The sequence below is a fragment of the Myotis yumanensis genome, unplaced genomic scaffold (assembly GCF_028538775.1).
Source record: "Myotis yumanensis isolate MYYU_CA2020_CCGP unplaced genomic scaffold, mMyoYum1.0.hap1 SCAF_10, whole genome shotgun sequence".
NCBI classification, from domain to species: domain Eukaryota; kingdom Metazoa; phylum Chordata; class Mammalia; order Chiroptera; family Vespertilionidae; genus Myotis; species Myotis yumanensis.
The window spans coordinates 14,921,007-14,941,083 of record NW_027223761.1 but is presented as its reverse complement, the minus strand read 5'-3'; the positions used below and the strand labels follow the sequence as shown (position 1 = coordinate 14,941,083).

General features: G+C 50.7%; 1 protein-coding gene across 2 annotated transcripts; it reads right to left on the bottom strand.

The window, feature by feature from the left end:
• Positions 1-2,883: 2,883 nt before the first annotated feature.
• On the bottom strand, positions 2,884-18,228 carry ACCS (1-aminocyclopropane-1-carboxylate synthase homolog (inactive)). 2 transcript variants are annotated; one of them, XM_070427834.1, is made up of 15 exons: positions 17,995-18,228; positions 16,507-16,779; positions 15,045-15,104; positions 13,052-13,122; positions 11,864-11,933; positions 11,111-11,177; positions 9,705-9,802; positions 9,106-9,183; positions 7,848-7,948; positions 7,098-7,187; positions 5,847-5,892; positions 5,375-5,516; positions 3,559-3,701; positions 3,313-3,466; positions 2,884-3,168 (listed from the first exon to the last, which is right to left on the bottom strand). In XM_070427834.1, exons 2-15 carry the CDS (start codon positions 16,777-16,779, stop codon positions 3,071-3,073), a joined length of 1,491 nt encoding a protein of 496 aa, XP_070283935.1. In that variant the 5' UTR covers positions 17,995-18,228; the 3' UTR covers positions 2,884-3,070. The 2 variants fall into 2 exon arrangements, with proteins under 2 accessions (XP_070283935.1, XP_070283936.1); XM_070427835.1 differs by having other exon boundaries at positions 18,022-18,228.
• Between the last annotated feature and the right edge of the window lie 1,849 nt (positions 18,229-20,077).

Below are 20,077 nucleotides of genomic sequence, written 5' to 3'. Positions count from 1 at the left end.
AGGCAGAGGAGGGTGGGTGGGAAGAGATCAACCAATGAACTTGTCTGCATATATGCATAACCCATGGACACAGACAATGGGGTGGTGAGGGCCTGGGGGCTGGGGGCGGATGGGAGTGGGCTAGAAGAGGTTAATGGGGGGAAAGGAGGACTTATGTAATACTTTCAACAATAAAGATTTTTTTAAATAAAAATAAATAAAAAGCAATAAATAAAAATAAAGAATCAGAAGGTTAATAAGAGGAGGAGGAGGAGAAGGAGAAGCAATTGGAAAGAACAAGTCTGGTTAATCCAGTGAGGTTAAAATAGTATGGCTATATTTCTAGGGGTGGAACCATGTAAGTAATTGGAGGTGAGAAAGGATAGAAGCTGTGATATTAGAAGCTACACAAAGCTAAAGAAGCCAAGGGTGACTGCAGAGAAGGAAAGAGAATATGAGCCAGGACCTAAAGTCTCTGAGAAGGTAGTAAAGTGTCCTAGTAGTTGGTGGTTAAAAGAGGAGAGGCTATTATATTACTCACTTGGAAGGTACAGGACAAAGCAAAGATCGCACTGACAGGAAATGTGAAGGAGTGCTCTCAAAGAAAGTGGCATCATGAGAGTGCAAAGAGCACAGGATTTTTAATCAAACCACACTGACTTTGAATCCTGGCTGATACTTTTTAGCTATGTGACTTTGGGAACATCATTCCATCTCTTTGAGAATCAGTTTCCTCATCTCTACAATGGGGGATATTAATGACAGTTTCCCAGGCACTCACTATGCCAGAGTTAGAAATAATACATGTAATTAACTCAACACAGTCTCTGGCACATTGAAGGCATTCAAGAAAAGACAGATAGGAAAGAAAGAGAAGAAAGAAAGAAAAAAGAAAAAAGGAAAGAAAGAAAGGAAGGCCCTGGCCGGTTTGGCTCAGTGGATGGAGCGTTGGCCTGCAGACTGAAGGGTCCCAGGTTCAATTCTGGTCAAGGGCATGTGCCTTGGTTGCGGGCACATCCCCAGTGGGGAGTGTGCAGGGGGCAGCTGATCGATGTTTCTCTCTCATCGATGTTTCTAGCTCTCTATCCTTCTCCCTTCCTCTCTGTAAAAAATCAATAAAATATATTAAAAAAAGAAGGAAGGAAGGAAGGAAGGAAGGAAGGAAGGAAGGAAGGAAGGAAGGAAAGAAGGAAGGAAGAAAGAAAAAGAAAGAAAGAAAGAGAGAGAGAGAGAGAGAGAGAGAGAGAGAGAGAGAGAGAGAGAAAGAAAGAAAGAAAGAAAGAAAGAAAGAAAGAAAGAAAAAGGGAGAGAAAGAAAGGAGAGAGGGAGGGAAGGAGGGAAGGGGGAAGGAAGGAAGGAAGGAAGGAAGGAAGGAAGGAAGGAAGGAAGGAAGGAAGGAAGGAGAAAGGAAGAAGGAAGGAAGAAAGGGAAGGAGAGAAAGAAAGGAGAGAGGGAGGGAAGGAGGGAGGGAGGAAGGGAAGGGGGGAAGGAGGGAGGGAAGAAAGGAAGGAGAGAGAAAGAAGAAAAAGAAGAAAGAAAGAAAGAAAGAAAGAAAGAAAGAAAGAAAGAAAGAAAGAAAGAAAGAAAGAAAGAAAGAAAGAAAGAAAAAGAAGAGGGAAGGAGAGAAAGAAAGGAGAGAGGGAGGGAAGGAGGGAGGGAGGGAAGGAGAGAGGGAGGAAGGGAAGGGGGGAAGGAGGGAGGGAGGGAGGGAAGGAAGGAAGGAGAGAGAAAGAAGAAAGAAAGAAAGAAAGAAAGAAAGAAAGAAAGAAAGAAAGAAAGAAAAAAAGAAAGAAAGAAAGAAAGAGGAAAGAAAAGGAAAGGAAAGGAAAGGAAAGGAAAGGAAAGGAAAGGAAAGGAAAGAAAAAAGAAAAGAAAAGAAAAGAAAAGAAAAGAAAAGAGAGGGGGAGGGAGGGAGGAAGGGAAGGAAAGGGGGGAAAGGAGGGAAGGAAGAAAGGAAGGAAGGAAGGAAGGATCCTAAACCAAATAGCATTGTTGATGGAAAGGAAATGCTGCTTTCACCAACATTCTCTTAAAAGAAGAACAAGGAAAGCTTTTCCAAACAGAAGTGGCGGGCCCTGGCTTGGTAGCTCCATTGGTTGGAGCATTGTCCCCATACACCACGGTTGGGGGTTTGGTCCCAGATCAGGGTACATACCAATGAATATCAACCAACAAGTTCATAAGTAAGTGGAACAACAAATCAGTGTTCCTCTCTCTAAAAAAAAATTTTTTTTCAATAAATTAAAATAAATAAATAATAAACAAACAAACAGGGGTGTTGGCACTAGGAAGGGTCCTCAGCACCTGGCCCTAAGGGCAATCACAAGCACATTTGGGCTCTGAACGGGAGACAGGGTGGGTGGCTTTTTGCACTCATAGAGTGGAGAGCCCAGCCTTGGTCAGCTTGTCTCAACAGCAGCCTCCATTCAGGGGCCAGCCCCACACCATCCCGCCCCAGTCATGGGCAGGTCACTCTGGTTGGGAATCATCAGTGAAGGTGGCTCCTTCTCAGGGAGAAGGAGGAGGAAGAGCATCCCAGAGTCAGAGAAGCCCCTCCTGACTCCCACCATGGGGTCCTGTTCATCTGGTCCCAAACAGGCTGTCCCAGGCCCCTGGCCCCAGGTCCCAGGTCTACAGGTTCTAAGTGTGTGGAGAACAATTTGAACATGTAGAATGCAGTCTTTTCTCCTTATAGTTTGGAAATTATCACTCTTTTTTATTTGGGGGGTGTACTCTCTCTTATATGTGTCATTCCTTTGAGTTGTTTCCCTGGCAACAAAGGAGGAAGAATGAAAAGGCTGCTAAAAAGAAGGTACAGGCTGTTTGTTTTCTTTTCACGACCACAGGGGGCTGGGGGCAGTCACGACTCCTCCATTCTATAAATTACTCACACAGAGGCCTCTAGTTTCTCCCAGTTTTGTTTAATAGAGAGGGAAGGGGATGGACCAGGTCTCCACTGGCACTGAGCGAGGCAAGAACAGTTCTTCTTCAGGGGCAGGGCTATCTTCCTGGCCAACGGCTCAGCCACGACCAGTCTTGGAATCCCTGAACACCTCAGGATGGCAGCACTGGCCACAAGGCAATGACCAGCTCAGATGTGCTGGCCTCTTGGCTCCTGGGTCCGAGAGGAAGGGGGGTCTTCTGCCACCTGGAGTGTGCCCGTGAGCACCTTCCGGATCCTCTGCATCCCTGGGAAGGGGTAGTGAGGGCCCCGTCAGCACTGATGGCTGGGTGGGCGGGGAGAAATAGCTGAGGCTGCTGGGTCACACGTGGGGCCAGAAGGAGGCAGGAAGGATACAGTTAGGAGGGGGGCTGCAAGGGCAGACTGCTCACCCAGGCGAAGCCGGTGGGCCTTGTCCGAGAAGACCAGGCGGAACCACCCTGGCTCCTTACACTCGAAGGCCTTGCCGAAGGACAGCAGCACCTTGTTGTCCAAAAAGCGACGCCACAGCAGCCTTTCCTCCTCAAAGGTGGCCTTGGGCAGGTACTGGGAGGGTGGAGGGGCTCAGGATGTGGAGGAGACATCCCCGCTCCTCACCTGCTGGAGGGAGGCTTAAGTCCCCTCCCCACCTGCACTACCTTCCTCAGGTCGACCCAGATGAAGAAGCCTGCGCCCCGGCTCAGGAAGGGGATCCCCAGGGCCCTGAGCTCTCCGGAGACATAGGCGTGAGCAGCCTTGAGCCGGGCATGGTTCTCGGGCAGGTACACCTGGTTGATCCAGTCTATTTGGGTGAAAGAGAAGCCAAAGATAAATCCCCCATCGACCCTCCACTCTCTGCCCCATGAGGCTAAAATGCTGAAAAGAAAAGGTCACCAGCAGCCAAGGCTGGGTGAGCCCCTCCTCTAACTGGTTGATGAGGGGAGATGGGAATATTCAGTTTTGAGGGTAAAGCACCTTAAATCAGGACACTTGGCCCTGACAATGCCAGGTCCCGCTGACAGAGTCCTTCAAGATACAGACCCTAATCAAAGGGTGAACCCCACTGAGTGATGCCTCCCAGTCATACCAGCTGAGGTTCAACTCCAGCATGGCCTCTGACAAGGTGTGGGCGAGTTCCCCTCCCTGATCATCCCCTTCCCCACAAACACTGCTCTGTTCTCTGTCACTTTTCCAGGATGTCATAGCAATGGAGTCACACAGTCATGTCATCTTTCGAGACTGGCTTCTTGCGCTCAGTCTACTGCCTTTGAGATTAAGCCGCACTGTCGTGGGTTTTATGGCAGAGTGACGCCCTGCCGTGTGGACGGCCACTGTGTGTGTGCTCCTCCACTATCCCGCGGAAGGCATTGGGGTTGTTTCCAGTTTAGGAGACGATGAAGAGATCAGCTATAAACATTCACGCAGAGCTTTTGGCGGGACCATGAGGGGAAATACCTAGGAATGGGATTGCTGGGCCATTTGGTATTTAACTTTAAAAGCAACTGCCAGTTGTTTTCCCAAGTGGCTGCACCATCTTACATTCCCCCCGGCGCTGCAGGAGCATTCCAGCTGTCTGTGTCCTCACCAACATTGATGCTGCCACTATTTTTAAAGTTCTAGCTATTATAGCAGGTGTGCAGTATCTGATCCTTATTTTCCTCATCTATAAAATAGTGGGGAAAATACAGGAATACCTGCCTCCTAGGATTCTGGGAGAGACAACGGAGATGATGGATTGAGAGCACATAGTTGGGCTCAATACCTGGGGGCAATTACATGTCCCTTTACCACCTAAACTCGCTATCTGAGCCTGGGAACAGAACAGACCCCTGTAGAGACAGAGAGAGACTTCCATTATAACATTTTCCCATAGTAGCTTCTGCTTTTTTCTAAGTGCTCACAGCTAATAATAATGAGTTTACATTGACCAAGTGTCTAGTACAGTGATGGCGAACCTTTTGAGCTCGGCGTGTCAGCATTTTGAAAAACCCTAACTTAACTCTGGTGTTGTGTCACATATAGAAATTTTTTGATATTTGCAACCATAGTAAAACAAAGATTTATATTTTTGATATTTATTTTATATATTTAAATGCCATTTAACAAAGAAAAATCAACCAAAAAAATGAGTTCGAGTGTCACCTCTGACACACGTGTCATAGGTTCGCCATCACTGGTCTAGTATATGCCAGCTACTATTCTAACTGAATGAAAAATCACTTTAGCCCTACAAGATGGGTACCATTATGATCCCCATTTTACAGATGAGGAAACTGAGGCTTGAGGAGGTGAAGGACTGTGCCTCCCAGCCAGGAAGTGACTGAGTAGGGTGTGAACCCAGCCTGGGCCCCCAGCCGGTACTCTCAAACACCACCGTAAATCTTTCTCATGCACGAAGCATCCATGATCCCTGGCCAGTCCCAGACCTACTACAACCCTCCCTCCCTTCTCAGGTGGCCAGGCCCAGGCAGTCACCGCGGTCCTGGAGCAGCTGTGCCACCTGGTGCTGGACCAAGCCACTGAGGCCATGGTAGCGGCAGAGGGAAGCCACTGCAGTGGCCACGTCCCGATTCTCTGTGTACAGCGTGCCAAAGCGGAGCCCGGACATCCCGAAGTCCTGCAGGAGAAAGACACCCTAGGCCAGCGGTTCTCAACCTGTGGGTCGCGACCCCTTTGGGGGTCGAACGACCCTTTCACAGGGGTCACCTAAGACCATCCTGCATATCAGATATTTACATTACGATTCATAACAGTAGCAACATTACAGTTATGCAGTAACAACAAAAATAATTTTATATTTGGGTCACATGAGGAACTGTATTTAAAGGGCTAGAAGATTGAGAGCCACTGCCCTAGGCGGTAGCCAGCCCTCCACTGAGAAAGCCGGTTCTACCCACCTCTCCGCCTTCCCACCTCCCTGACACCCCAAGGCCAGCCAGGGACCCACCTTGCTGGTGGCCCACATCACATGGGTCCTCTGAGGGTCAGGCAGCCTGCAGAGAGCACAGTGTGGGGATGGAGGCAACACAGACCCGCGGGAGCTCACATGTGCGGTTGAACACAGAAGGAGATGGATGGATGAATCTGGGTCCAGCCCTGGTCTCTTGAATCACCAACTCCCACGCATCCTTTAGAGTGGGGGTCAGCAAACTACAGCCTGCAGGCCACATCCGGCCTGCTGCCTATTTTCACAAATAGTTTTATTGGGAAAGAGCCGCACTCTTTCATGGATGTACCGTCTACGCTGCTTTGGCGCCTTAATGGCAGAGTTGAATGAGTAACCACATGGCCTGTAAAGCCTGAAATAGCCATTTGATCTCAAAGTGCTTGCCAACACCTAATCTAGAGCATAGCTCAAGCGTCACTTCCTCAAACAGACCTCCTCTGACCACCTCCCAGTAGACCTGGCCAAGTGGGTAGCCCGGGCGATCCTCCCGGGACTGCCAGGCTTCTCCATTTTAGCACTTAGTCAAATGACCAGCCGTGTATTTAGCTGCTGAAATGTTGTTTTCTGGCTAGAAATAAAAGTTCTACATAGAAAGGGCCCATGTCTCTCTTGTTCGCTGTTGCATCCCCAGCGCCTCGCTTTTCCTGTGTCTCACTTTTCTAATCCCTACCTGAAGCCCATGCTCCATGCATGTGGCAGAGCTGTGGGAGAACGGGCTGAGAGAAGGGACGTAGCAAGCTCTGAACAGAGACCAGAAACTGTTAGATTCTCTGAACGGCAGATTTACAGACTTTACAGGTGATCTGGTCCAAGTGTTTCCAAAGGTATTTTGGCCACAAATTCTGGGCTTAAACTAAATTTAATGAAAAAGTCCAAATACCCAGAAGTGCACGGCATATGCAAGGGGCTCCAGAGTATTTGCTGAATGAATGAATGAATGAATCTGGAGCTACTTTGCGGATGAAGGAAACCACAAAGGCCAATTTTCCACCCACCCAGCCCTCCCTTAGGACTCCTAAGGGCCCCCCCCTTGGAGCTCTCAGAAACCCAACAGAATAATCTGAAAACCACGGATCTGGCCCAGTTCTCCCCTGTTCTCATTAGGGCTCTGAGGACAATGAGATCAGCTGGATGGAGAAGGAATCACCAGGGGCAGGCCATGCCCTGGGGCTGAGCCACAGAGGGGCCAGGGCAGGGGGCGGGATGGGGGACATGGGGAGAGCAGACTCAGCTCTGCTATGGCAGCCTCACCTTTCCAGGCTCAGGACACTGCGGTAACCAAGTGACTCCTCGAACACGGACAGCATGTAGACCTCATCCACCACCACGTGTAGCTCATGCCTGGGGCCGGAGATGGGGGGGGGGGGGGGGGAGTGGTGGTAGGCAAAGGAGAAAGAAGTTGGTTTATGGATTCAATGCATCCCCCAGGGCGGGGTGGCAGTGACCCAGAAATCCAGAGGGACGGGATCCAGCCCAGGGTTCCCAAACTTGTTTCATCCAGGAACACCCTGCTGTTGACTATATTTTTCAAACACACAGGAAGCCACATACACAAGCAGATGACATGGGGCTTTTGAAGCCCTGTGGGGCAGAGGCAGAGCCCTCGGGCACCCCCACGGAGGAAGGGCACAGTTAAGTGCAAGACAGTTAAATACAAACAGACCTAGATTCAGACTGACTCCCCCCACCCTCATAGACTCAGTAAACAGGGTAATAACAGTATCTGTACCTAACAGGGTTATTGGGAGGATTAGGTGAGATGGGTACGGGAAGTGCTTAGCGGGGTGTCTGGCCCCAAGAGTATGTAGTAAATGATAGTTGTTACAAAGCGGGAGAGAAAGAACTAGCATCCCACTACCCGCTGCCTCCCACCCCACTGCCAGGAAAGCCAAAGCACATGGAAGCCACAGTGGAGAAAAGAGGGTAAAGGACCTGCCCCAAAGCCTTCGCCAGGACCCTCATCTGCCAGATGCTTTGTAGGGTGAGTGTGGGGTGCCTCACCTCTTGGCAAACTCCAGGTACTCCCGCAGCTCTCCCGGGGAGTAGATGTCACCCAGAGGGTTCTGGGGGTTGATGAGGATGAGGCCTTTGACCTTCACACCCTGAAACCACCAGGGGGCAGGACACCATCAGTTCCTCCCAAAGGCCAGAGCCACAGGGACCCCTGGGGCGGGGCTGGTCGCTAGGCAGGCCCCCAGGGAAATGTGATGGGACCGTGTTCACCACCCAACAGGAAGCCAACGAGGGCAGAGAACTACATCTGCAGCATCGGGTCAGCTATGAAAGAAAATATGCAGAGAACACAGCCTAGAGCAGTGGTTCTCAGCCTTCTGGCCCTTTAAATACAGTTCCTCATGTTGTGACCCAACCATAAAATTATTTTCGTTGCTACTTCATAACTGTAGTGTTGCTACTGTTATGAATCGTAATGTAAATATCTGATATGCAGGATGGTCTTAGGCGACCCCTGTGAAAGGGTCGTTCGACCGCCAAAGGGGTTGCGACCCACAGGTTGAGAACCGCTGGCCTAGAGGGAAATATGCCCACACGGCCAGCAGGGGTTGCCTTTGTTGGTAGAATGATGGGAGGGGGTTGCACTTTTAAAATTCCCTCAGTGGGCACGGACAGCTTTCACTACTACAGTAAAAAGGGATAAGTTGACAGATTGTTGAAAAGTGGACTGAAAAGGAACTGCTGGAGGATCCCTGCTCTCTGCCTCTCTCCGGGAGGCCTCAGATCCCCCACAGCGGGAGGACCACCTCCTCGAATGGCCAGGGAGGCTGCTGAGCTTCAGACTGACCTGCTGAACCGGAACCAGGCGACGTGGGGTAATACTTTTAACCAAGTTCCCTGGTTGATGATTTGTGCACTGAGGTCTCAGTCTTCCTCTGGGGCGGGGGTGAGGAACCTTTTTACTGCCAAGGGCCATTTGGATATTGATAACATCATTCACAGGCCACACAAAATTATCAACTTAAAAATTAGCCTGCTATATTTGGTCAAACATTTAATTAACTCACCCCTAATGCCTTGGCAGGGCCAGACCAAATGATTTCACAGGCCTGCCTTTCCTCACCCCTGCTCTAGGGGGAAGACTCTCCATGGGCAGCTCCTGCTTGGCCCCTAGAATGGTTCGGTGCCTACCCCCATCTCATCACCGAGTGCCACCCCTACTCGGAGTAGACCAGCCACAGGAAGCGGGGTCTGTGCCTGGCTCAGACCCACCCACTCCGAGCCTTGGTTTGATTTGACTCCAGACCTCAGCATTAGCTCCTTGCAGGGCCACCTCCAGCTTCTCCACTGTGAGCTGGAAGGGGCGTGTGTCCAGCCCAGTGACCTGGAAAAAGATCCACAGCCAAATTCAGTGACTCCCTCCTCAAACCCATGAACTCCGGGGGCCTCTCCTGCCCGTCATCTCCAGCCTCCTTAGAATAGTCTCTGGAAAAATGCAGGTGGGGTCACTCCCCTCTCACTGCCACCCGCCCCCACCCCACCGCCACATCAGGGACATCCTCATCACTACTAGGTTTCAGGGAGAGGCCCAAAGGTCCTCAGATTGGGGTCCAAGGATTTCCATGTTGAGGTCTGCTCTGCCCCATCCTCACCCCACCACTTTGGTGTGGTCCCCTGGGATTGCCCTTGGCCTCTACATCAATCCCAGGGATCTCAGAGCTGGGAGAATGGGGGGGCCCCCGGGGAACCCAGGCACTGGCCATGGGCAACAGAAGCCTCTACTCCCCTTTCAGCCATAGCCCCCGAGCCCTCAGCATGGACTTTCTCCCATGTCCACCCTCAGATTCAGATGCAGGAAAGCCTTGGCCTGCAGGAACCCCTACCTGGGGTTCTAGGAACTCTTACCTCACTGTCCAGATAGACATAGACCAGTCGGACGTTGCCATAGAGATAGACGTGCTGTGTGATGGCTCCATAGTAAGGGGCAGGGATCAGGAAAGCCTCTGGGGGCAGGAGTGGGCCAGAGCTCATCACTCTCTGGCTGGAGCTCATGGACCCCCTGTCCATTCACCCCAGGCTCTCTAAGCCTGCAATGATCTTGGAGAACATTCGGGGCGAGTTCCCTCTCTCAACTCCAAAAACTCTTTCTAGAGCTGGGCTCCACTGAGATCAGTTCCTCATCTAAAAATCAGGAGCTAATATTTATTGAGCACTTACTATGTGCTGGGAAGTGTGCTAAACATTTATTTGCATTGCATCTCCTTAGATACTCATGGTCACTCTGTGAAGTAAGTACTATTGTCCCCTAACTTTACCAATGAGGAAACTAAAGCTTAGAGGATCCCACTGAGGCACTCAGCATGGGGAGGGTCACTCTTAGGAGACTTGGACCCAGGAGTCGACGCTGCAGGGTGATGATCCGGACTCAGCAAGTGGAAAAACCTGACGACATATAGAACTGCCCAGAGATATCATATGCTGCTTCAGAAAGACGGGTTCTCCACCCGTGGGGGCATTCACACAAAGGCTGAGAGCATTTGGGGAGGGATGTCACACAGAGACTCCAGCTGTGGGTGGGGGTTGATGAGATGACTGTAAGCTCTACTCTAACGGAGAGCTAAAGGCATTGCTCCACTTCTGAAGAAAACACAGAGGTCAAGCTACTCTCCCTTTCCAAACTTCCACTGGCACAGTCCACTCTGCTCACCGCTAAAAAGGGTAGCCTTTGTCCTATGTGTTCCTTTCCCCAGCCACAGGGATTGGACCAGAGCTAGACTAATGACCCGAGGCAGCCAATCCACTGGCTGGCCAGAAACCCACCACATCTTCTCCCTCAAGACTTTGCTCTGAGAAGCACAGACACCTGTGAGGATGTGAACTTGAATGGAAAGGCCACGTGGAGTGGCAGCTGGACCAGCACCACTGGGCCATACAAGACCCGGGAAGGTCCAGAGAAAGGCCGCATTAAAAGGGGCGGGGGAGACTGCATATCCCAGTGAGAGATAGTGTTCCACTGACCCCGTTCGTGATTGTCCTAGAATGGGCAGGAAATGTTAGTCATGTTATCACTACTGATTATGATAGCATGGGTGGGCCTCAGTTCCTGGCAACCAGTAACTCCTGACCATGACTGCAGTCCATGTGTTCTCCGTATGACTAGGTAGCTCATGCCAAGCGGCTTATTTCAGCTCCCTGTAGGCTAGGAGTCTATTATGGCCAAAAGCATTCTGATGCAGCCCTCGAGGACAGGCAGCGGGGACACTGCAGGCACAGGGCAGCTCCCAGTGCGAAGCGGGCCATAGTCCACTTACCCCCGACCTCACACAGCACCGTGGCCAGAGCAGAGAAAAGAGAGGCGCAGCCGTTCAGGACAACCACCTGGGGGTGACACATCCACGGGACAAAAGTGAGTCTGTTTTAGGAGGGATCCAGGCCCTGCAGCCTCTGTCCCTGCACGGCGCAGAGGGAGAGCCAGGTTGCAACTCGGTGCCTTTCAGGACTCTGAAGGCCTCTCCTGACTAATGGCCCAGTTCATTCCTGTGGCTTATTTGTGGGGACACTGCTCTAAGTCAACTGAGCAAGGAAGAGGGAGCTGCCCACTCGGAGTCTTGTCCAAAGTTGTGGAGGCAAAGAGGGGCCACAGTGTTAGGGGCAGAAATAGAATAGTGGGGACTAGATATAATTATAAGAAATATTAATCCTGCTCTGATAACCGTGATTGTTCTGTTCTGACTAGAGAGAGCACATTCTACCCTAGCTGAGAGCTGTACGCCCCAGGACATGGGAGTTAACCTATATGATTCTACCCTGTCTCTGCTTAATTGGCTCAAGTAGTGACAGGCAGTCTGGACCCATTGGTTGTCGGTTTCAACAGCACAAAGTGGGGCAGAAAGCACACCCAAACTCTAAGGGAGGGGCGAAGCGAGGTGTTCTTAATTCCTCTTGGAAATAAATCAAAACAAAGTGAAAGGCAAATCCACCCCCCACCCCCCAACCCTTATCCCTGGCCAGCCAAAAGCTGGGGGAAGGACAGAAGAGCAGGAAAGAGGAGGAGGGCTACTCACATTCTCCAGTTTAAGGGGTGCAGGGCTCCTGCAGTAGAAAGACAGGAACCTGGCCACTTCCTCCCGGAGGCTGCAGGTAAGACAGAGAGAGGGGCAGTGCTTGTCAGAGGGCCTTCAACCCACAGTCCATCCCAAAGCTCCTCTGGCGAATCTTCAGGCAACGGCCATTACCCAGCAATGTTTCCCACAAGAGAATGTGATCAGTAAATATCTCCACCCACCTCTCCCCTTCCACCCCAACACTATCCACAGGCATCAAAACTTTCATTCTCAGTAGTTCTAGGACAGCCAACCCCACTGAATCAGCACACCTCAGGGACATCATAAGCAACGCTCTATGTAGACCTAGGTGGTAATAATAATAATAATAATGTTGTTATAACAATGACTATTATCGTAGTTATTATTGCTAATATTTATTGAGCACTTACCTTATGCAGGTATTATCTGAAACAACCTTATGATGTAACTATTATTACTATTATTCTCATTTTATAGACAAAGAAACTGAGACTTGAAAAAATTAGGTCACTTGGCAGAGTCCACACTCAAGGCCATGGTCTGGGCCCACCATCCTAATTACTGTCAGAACATGTGCTTTGGAATCACTCTTGGAATCAAGTCCTGCTAAGTCACTACGTCCAGGACAGCATCTGGCCCCTAGTCAGTGCTCAGTAAGTACAAACTCTTACGAGTATTATTTACCATCTCCCACCCTACCAGTAGGAGAAATCCCCAGCCCGCTCCCCCTCAACTGACTCTGGCTCCTCTAAAGCTACTGAGAAAGTGGGGTTAAGGACTCCTCATATGAAGGCCCTCCCCATGCCTCAGAGCCAGAGAAACCAACCTAGGGAGCTCCTGAGCTGGGGTAGGGCTAGCAGGAGGCACCAGGCCCCTGCAAATGCTCTAGGAGACCCCATGATCACCCGCCAGGTCCAGGACTAGGTAGCCCTCAGCCTAAGGCAGGCTTTCTCCACCTGCCACTATTGACATTTGGGGCCAGGTGATTCTTTGTTCTGGGGACTATCCTGGGCATTGTAGGAGGTTTAGCAACAACCCTTGCCTCTACCCAATAGCCAGTAGCACTCACTTCACAGTTATGACAATCACAAATGTCTGCAGACATTGCTCCCCTGGGGAGCAAAACTGCCCTGGGGTGGAGAGCCACTGGCCTCTGCAACTACTTACAACAGATGTCCCCTCCAGTCAGGGTACTGCAACAGAGACGGCTTCACCTGCAGCATGTCACTCTGACTCAGCTGGGGACAGAGAGGAAAGAGCAGGGCCAAGGGTCACACGTGCTCACAGTAGGGCCGGTCGGCACTACCACCTGCATCACATAGCACCAGGGCCTCTACAGCCAAGGGCTTGGTCTCCTTGTCAAAGAAACTGTGAGAGGGGCTCACGGGGCCAGCATTCTCATGTCCGATGTGCTAATGAGGAAACAGAGGCTAAAAAAGTCAGGTGCCTCAGCCAAGTCACGGAGCTAGCAAGTGTCAGAGCTGAGCATCTTAGAATGTTTGACTTCCAGTCGAGTGCTCTTTATTCAACACTGTCACCTGAAAAAACCCAGAGGGGTGGGTTTGCAGAGACCGTGGTGGGAGTCCGTGCTACCCAGCTCCACCCTGGGGTGAAAGAAGAAGTCCTGGAATTGGGTCTTGATGCCAACTTCTGGAGGGAGTCAGGCCACTGTCGTCCTGCAGGCTCAGTTCAACCTCACACTTTGGAAAATGTGGCCATTTCTAGACCATCCTGACCCTGAGCAGGTGCTGGGGTAGTGACACCCAGGGCATCACACACACACAATGTCAAGGAAAGGCCGGGCCCGTGGGCAGTGGGATAAGAAGAAAGGCAGGCAGCCACTCGTATACGACTCGAGCCTTTCCCTTTCTCCTTCATCCCTTAGAGCTTCGCTGCCCAATACGGAAGTTGCTAGACACATGTGGCTATTGAGCACTTGGAATGGGGCTAGTCTGAACTGAGAAAAACTGGATATTGAAGACTTGATCTGAAAAAAGTACGTAAAATGCCTCATTGATGATGTGTTGAAATGGTCATATTTTAAATATATTAGGATAAAGTATATTACTAAAATGAATTTTACCCGTTTCTTTTCACTTACTTAATAGAAAGTTTAAAAATTATATATGTGGCTCAAATTTTATTTCTTTGGATGGTGCTGAGCAACCTTGGAGTGTGGGGAGCTGGCTTTAGGTAGAGCATGCCTTTCAAGCCCACTGCCTACACTACACCCCTCTCCCCTTGGGATGTGAATTTGTCACCTTTGGACACATGTCCCTTTGAGTTAAGCATCACTCTTTCTACAATCCCAAGTCTGACTGCTAGGCCTTGGGAGACATTTAACAGGCATTTCCAGTGGTTTGCTAGAGATGGCTGGCACCAGCTCAAGCTGTGTTAATAGACAGCCATTTCAAAACTTAAATTATACAAATTATATAAGTGAATTACATTAAAAACAAAGGTAGTAAATACGCAAACGATATTGTTCTTGATTATGTTACTACATTTTACTACCTTCTGTGCTCTTGAGGCTATTCTATCTGTGTGTCTAGAAGAGAAAATACTATACAGGGTGGGACAAAAGAAGATTTACAGTTGTCCATATGGAAAATAATATGAAAATTAATAATTAATAATACAAGAATAAACCCTTGTTTTGTGTACTCACAACTGTAAACCTACTTTTGCTCCCCCCTGTATATGAGTGCCACTGCACTTCTCTTCCCAATTTTGTGTGCAATAGTGTCATATCAGTAGCCTGAAACCGGTCCTGGTGGGAGTATTGACACTATGGGAATTGGCAAAAGCTACAAATCAGCACCACCCCTACCCCCCAGAGCCAGCTGATCATTACTAACTACACCCCCACTAACCCCACTGAGTGTTTTCCCTGAGAGCAGGGACCCAGTCAACAGGAGGATCTGTGTGAGGGGCAGGACGTGAAGAGAAAAAGAAGCAGTTATCAAAGTAGGCAAAGTGACTCGCCCAAGACCACATAGAAAGTTGTCCCTGAGGCAGATCTAGAATCTAGACTCCTGACTCCCCGGCCAAGGCCACTGAGGTAAGCAGCAGGCTCTGGTGGGAGAAGCATTCTAGGGAGTCCAAGAGAAACCAGGCCTTCAGAGCTGGTGATGCCACCCAGATGTGCACCAGGACTCACCCGACTGGACAGAAGGTCAAAGCAGAGCTTGTTCTCACTGGTGCCCAAGTTGATGATGCCCTGGAGAGGAGAGGCACAGAGGGAGGGTAAACACGGCAGAGGGAGGCCAATGGAAGATCAAGGAAGCAGCACAGCGGAGCTCTCTGCAATCCCACCCTTCCAACCACCCCTGTTTGACTTGGTTCAATATATAGAACTGTTTACTATCTGTCCCCCCCGTCCCCCAGACTATAAACTCCATGAAGGCAGAAACTTTATTTTTGTGCACTGCTATGCCCCCAGCATCTAGGACAGTGCCCAGTATCTGAAAGATGCTCAACAAATAAAGATTATTAAAGGTTTTTATTTGCGACAGTTCTGAAGGTATTATTGGGAATAACTTACAACAACCAGGACAAATAACATTCATAATAACAGCAGCTACCATTTCCTGAATGCTCCATGTGGAAACACTGTGCTAACTTTGCACACCTGATCTCATTTCACTGGGACTGTTCTATGGAACAGGTATCATTATCTCATTTTAGAGATGAACTAAAGCTCAAAGAGGTTAAGTAATTAGCTCAAGAACACAACACCCCATAGTGAAACAGTTGTGGCCCAAACCCTAGTTCTGCCCCAGCTCTCAAGGCAAATAGTTGACGGTCGGTGGGTCAGAATCCACATTAGAGCACTCCATGGTTCTCAAATTCCTCCCTCACAAATCAAGTTCCCCTTAATTACAACTGGGTCATTTTCTTCATATATATATGAAGATTGATTTATTGATTGATTTCAGAGAGGAAGAGAGAGATTGAAATATCAATGATAAGAGAGAATCATTGATCAGCTGCCTCCTGCACGCCCCACAATGGGGATCGAGCCGGCAACCTGGGCATATGGCCCAACTAGGAATCAACTGTGACCTCCTGGTTCATAGGTAGATGCTCAACCACTGAGCCATGCCGGCTGGGCCTAACTGGGCCATTTTCTAACCCAGGTAATAAACTGGGGCTTTTTACACCCTTCTTCAGAGTACTGGTGAAATATATTGTTTGTTCTCCCCAGTTCTTGCAGAATTTTAAATAAAACACATCTCCCCAATCTGTTGGGGGGTTTTGTAGGTGTAAATGGTACTGCAGTTATGGTTTTTCTAATCCTTATCTTTTAGAGAAATGTACTGTAAATTTTACAGATAAAATGAGATACTGCTGGCATTTGATGAAAAATAATCTGAGGGTGGAATAGGTGAGTATATAGATGAAACAAAATTGGCGATAAATGGATAATTGTTGAAGCTGTGTGATGGATATTTGGGGGTTCGTTATGCTATTCTCTCTATGTGTTCTATGCTGCATCAGAAGCCCTCTTGGAGGTCAGAGGACCATAAGTCTAACCTGGCAAGAGCAAGCTAGATGCTGCCCTGTGGGTCAAGGTAGGGTATCCCCGCCCTGCAGTCCAGTGGGGAGGAGGGCTCACTCACATTGGGGTTCTTGTCCTCATCATACTCATCCATATGGTAGGTCCTGTAGCCCTCCTCAGCCGAGTCCCAGAACCATTTACTGATTCTTCCTCTGGAGGAGAGGTGGGAGCTGTCAGAGGAGAACGTGGTGGTGGGATCACCCACGCCATAGTGCTCTGGCCGCTTGTGGTCTGGCTTTCTGGAGCGTTCTCTTTCCAAGCCATCCCCATAGTTAGTGTCCAGGCCCAGATAGGTGGTAGGTGCCCTGGACTCCTTCTTAGGGAGGGTAGCCATCTGCAAAGAGACAAAAGCACTCGATGCCTCACCAAGGACTTTCCACGGGAACAAGCCTCAAAATGAACTGGGAGTCACGAGGCCTCCTCCTCTCTCTCCCTGCCTCTCCTTTGATTTTATATACTAACCGCATCCTGTGTCCCTGACTAGTTGCAACCATGTGTGCAATCACTTCGAGTACATTCTGCAAAGTGTATCTTCCGTGCCAGGGGTCTGCCCTTGCTACTTTTATACAACTTTACTATATAGCTGCTTTCATTTGTTTTCCTTCTGTGGGTTTTTCATTCGGCAGCCTAAGGGGTCACCGCTGGACTTCTCCCATTTTTGCTGATCTCAATTTCAAAAAGCCAGGCTAAAATACTCTGATGAAAAGCAGAAAGCGCCTGGAGTCCAGGGGTGGGGCGTGGGGGTAGGATGTCTCTGATGTAAACAGGGGTCAAGGGTGGGATGGGAGTTTGCTGGTCTGAAGCCGCCCTTGGGTGGGGCCTGAAGGGCTGCTCGTGGGTCCTTCTTAAGTGCAGGCACCTGGCAGAGCTCCAGGGGCCCTCTTCCCTCTCGGTGGTGGGAGGCGTTGGCCGTGGTTGGGGGGACGCCAGCTCCTCCCCTTTCAAGGCAGTTTCCCGGCCTGCACAGTGGGTATAACCGCACCTGCACCTACTTCGTGCGGTAGCAGTGCGGACAGAAGTATGGGAGTTAATGTAGATAAAGGCTTAAATCCTGGCCCATAGTCAAACTTCAGTCCAACGTCACTCTTCGCTGATTTTCCCAGTCCTAACAGACAAGCCCCACGTGCCAAGTCATGGGGGACACAGCAATGATGAGGGACCAGCCAGCAGCTCAGGGACTCTGGGGCTCCTGCTAAACTGTGTTCCCCGAAGTCTACTCTGGATTCCTCCCCCTTTGGCTGCGCTCCCCAGCGCTCACCCCACCCCACCCCCAACCCCACCCCACCCCCACCCCCAGCCCAGGCCCGAGAGGGAGGCCGGGAGGGAGGCGGACACCCGCGCTGCGCGGAGCCCACCGGGGCTCGGGCGTCCAGGCGGTGGCGCGTCCACAGCGCAGCCCACCCCCGCGCCCGGGCCTCGGACCCGCAGGGGGGCGGACGGAAAGGCGCCAGCGCCTCCGCCGAGGGCCGCTCCGGGGGCCGGGAGGAGGAAGTGTGGCCGCGCACAGCCTTTCGCCGAGTCCGGGAGCCAGTCGCTAAGGGAGGGCTACCTGTGTGCACGGCAGGATCCCACGGACCTGGCCGAGTTGGGGGAGCGACGGGCGCTCCGTGGACGCGGGTCAGCGTCGCTCCCTCCGCCCGCACAGCCCGGGCACCTGGGCTTCCGCAGGGACGTCCCCACCGGCCGGGGCTCGGGGCGGGGAGAGCGCGGATCGCCCCTCGCGACCGACCGATAGGGGGCGCACGCGCGCTCGCGCCGCAGGGGCTGGGGCTCCTGACCCTCTGGGATCCTGCGGCGCCCAGGGAGCGGGCGCTGAAGGAGAAGGGGAAGGGGCCCGGGGCCGGGCTCCAGACCTTGGCGAGGAAGGGGCGGGCCACCCGCCGCCCCCTGACTCTGGTCTCCTCCCTCTGGCTCTTTGGGGCGCCTCCCTTTGCTTCCTGGTTTACCCCCCGCAGTGCCCAGGCAACTGAAGCCTGCATGCCGCCAGAGAGAAGCCTTTCCGGAGTAAGGCGAGGTCATCCTTAAAACATCCTTCCCTATGAGCGTGTACCCTGGAGTTTGTAGTTGCTCCCTTTGGATCTAGGCAACATTTGTTGGAGTCTGCCACCGACCCTGCATGTTCCTGGCTTTGGCGGCGAGTTACACCACCCAGGGCCCCGGCTTGCTCAGAGGCTTGAGTAGAAAAGTCTCCTTTCCCCGCGACAGGACAGCAGCAGGCTCCCTCCGTGCAAGCACAGCGGGAAGACCTGGGGGCTTTCTGACCACTCCATTTGTCTTCACGTTGGCCTTGCCGCTAATTAGCATCGTGACCTCAAGCAGCTCTCGTGGCTTTTTCAGTCCTCCGTGTTTTGTTCTGTTAAATAAGCCACTTCTCTCTGTTCACCTCATAGCATTCTATTTAATCCAGACCAGTAGTCTTATTGAAGGGCTGTTTCGTGCCAGATCTCTGCCAGTGCTGGAATGGACTGCTGAGTGCGATGGAAGCATACAGCAGGGAGATTTAATCCTACCCCCACAAACACATGCACTGGCCCCCACAGGGAGCCCGACACACACACTCACCCTACACACTTGGGAAGCGATGATTGGGTCCTGAAGGATAAGTCCTAGTTAGCTAGCTGGATGATGGGGTGTTAAAGCAGGAAAAAACATTTTGATAGGGCCTTGAAGGTTAGGGTCAGTGTAGAACATTCGTGAACAGTACAAATCCAGCACCTCTGGAACTGACCGGTGTGGCAGAAAGGCCAGAGATACAAGCAGGGGTGAAGACATGACTCTTACATAAACCATGGTAAGGACAGTGGAATTCTCACTAAAGGCAACAGGAAAAATACAACAACATGATACTTGACTGAGAGACTGAAGTCAACTCTGCTAAGACTGAGAACAAAACAAGAATGTCCTCTCTCACCACTTTTCAACATTGTACTGGGGGTTCTAGGCAATGCAATTGGAACCGAGAAATAAATACCAAAAAGGACAAAGGACAATGACCTTTATTAGCAACATAATCGTGTACATTGAAAATTCAAAGAAACGCCTCCCCACCCCCCCCCCCCCCAAAAAACACACACAAAACAATGAGAGCTAATAAGTGAATTTAACAAGATCACAGTATTGTTGGGTGATGGTTCTTTCTGGGTCTCTCACATTATTGCTTGTCTTGCAGGCAGGGGCCCTGACTGCCTTTGTTCTAGGCTATGTTTTCCAAAGATATTATACATATGATTTCTATATATAAAAGCCTAAGTGACCGTTGCAACCGAACGGATGACCGAACAGGCTGCATGGGGCAACCAGGCTGGCAGGGGAGGCAGTTGGGGGTGACCAGGCCAACAGTGGGGACAGTTAGGAGCGATCAGGCAGGCAGGCTAACAGTTAGGAGCCAGTGGTCCCGGATTGTGAGAGGGATGCCCCACTGCCGGTTTAAGCCCAGATTGGTAAGGATGCAGGCTGGGCTTAGGGGACACCCTCCCCCCGCACAAATTTTGTGCACCAGGCCTCTAGTATGTATATACTTGTAGATGTGAATCTGTGTATAGCAAACTGCCTTTGAGGATTGTATATTAGCTGCCATTTCAAAGATCCCAAGAGCATCTCTGGTTTCCATGTACCTTCTTTTCTGATTCCAT

Bases quoted from the DNA above. Each gene is read 5' to 3' on its own strand.
- ACCS (XM_070427834.1), bottom strand. From the start codon at position 16,779: ATGGCTACCCTCCCTAAGAAGGAGTCCAGGGCACCTACCACCTATCTG. The intron at 15,105-16,506 runs GTGAGTGAGCCC...TCTCCTCTCCAG, and splicing joins ATGAGGACAAGAACCCCAAT to GGCATCATCAACTTGGGCAC. The intron at 3,169-3,312 runs GTGAGCAGTCTG...ACCCCTTCCCAG, and splicing joins GGCCCACCGGCTTCGCCTGG to GGATGCAGAGGATCCGGAAG.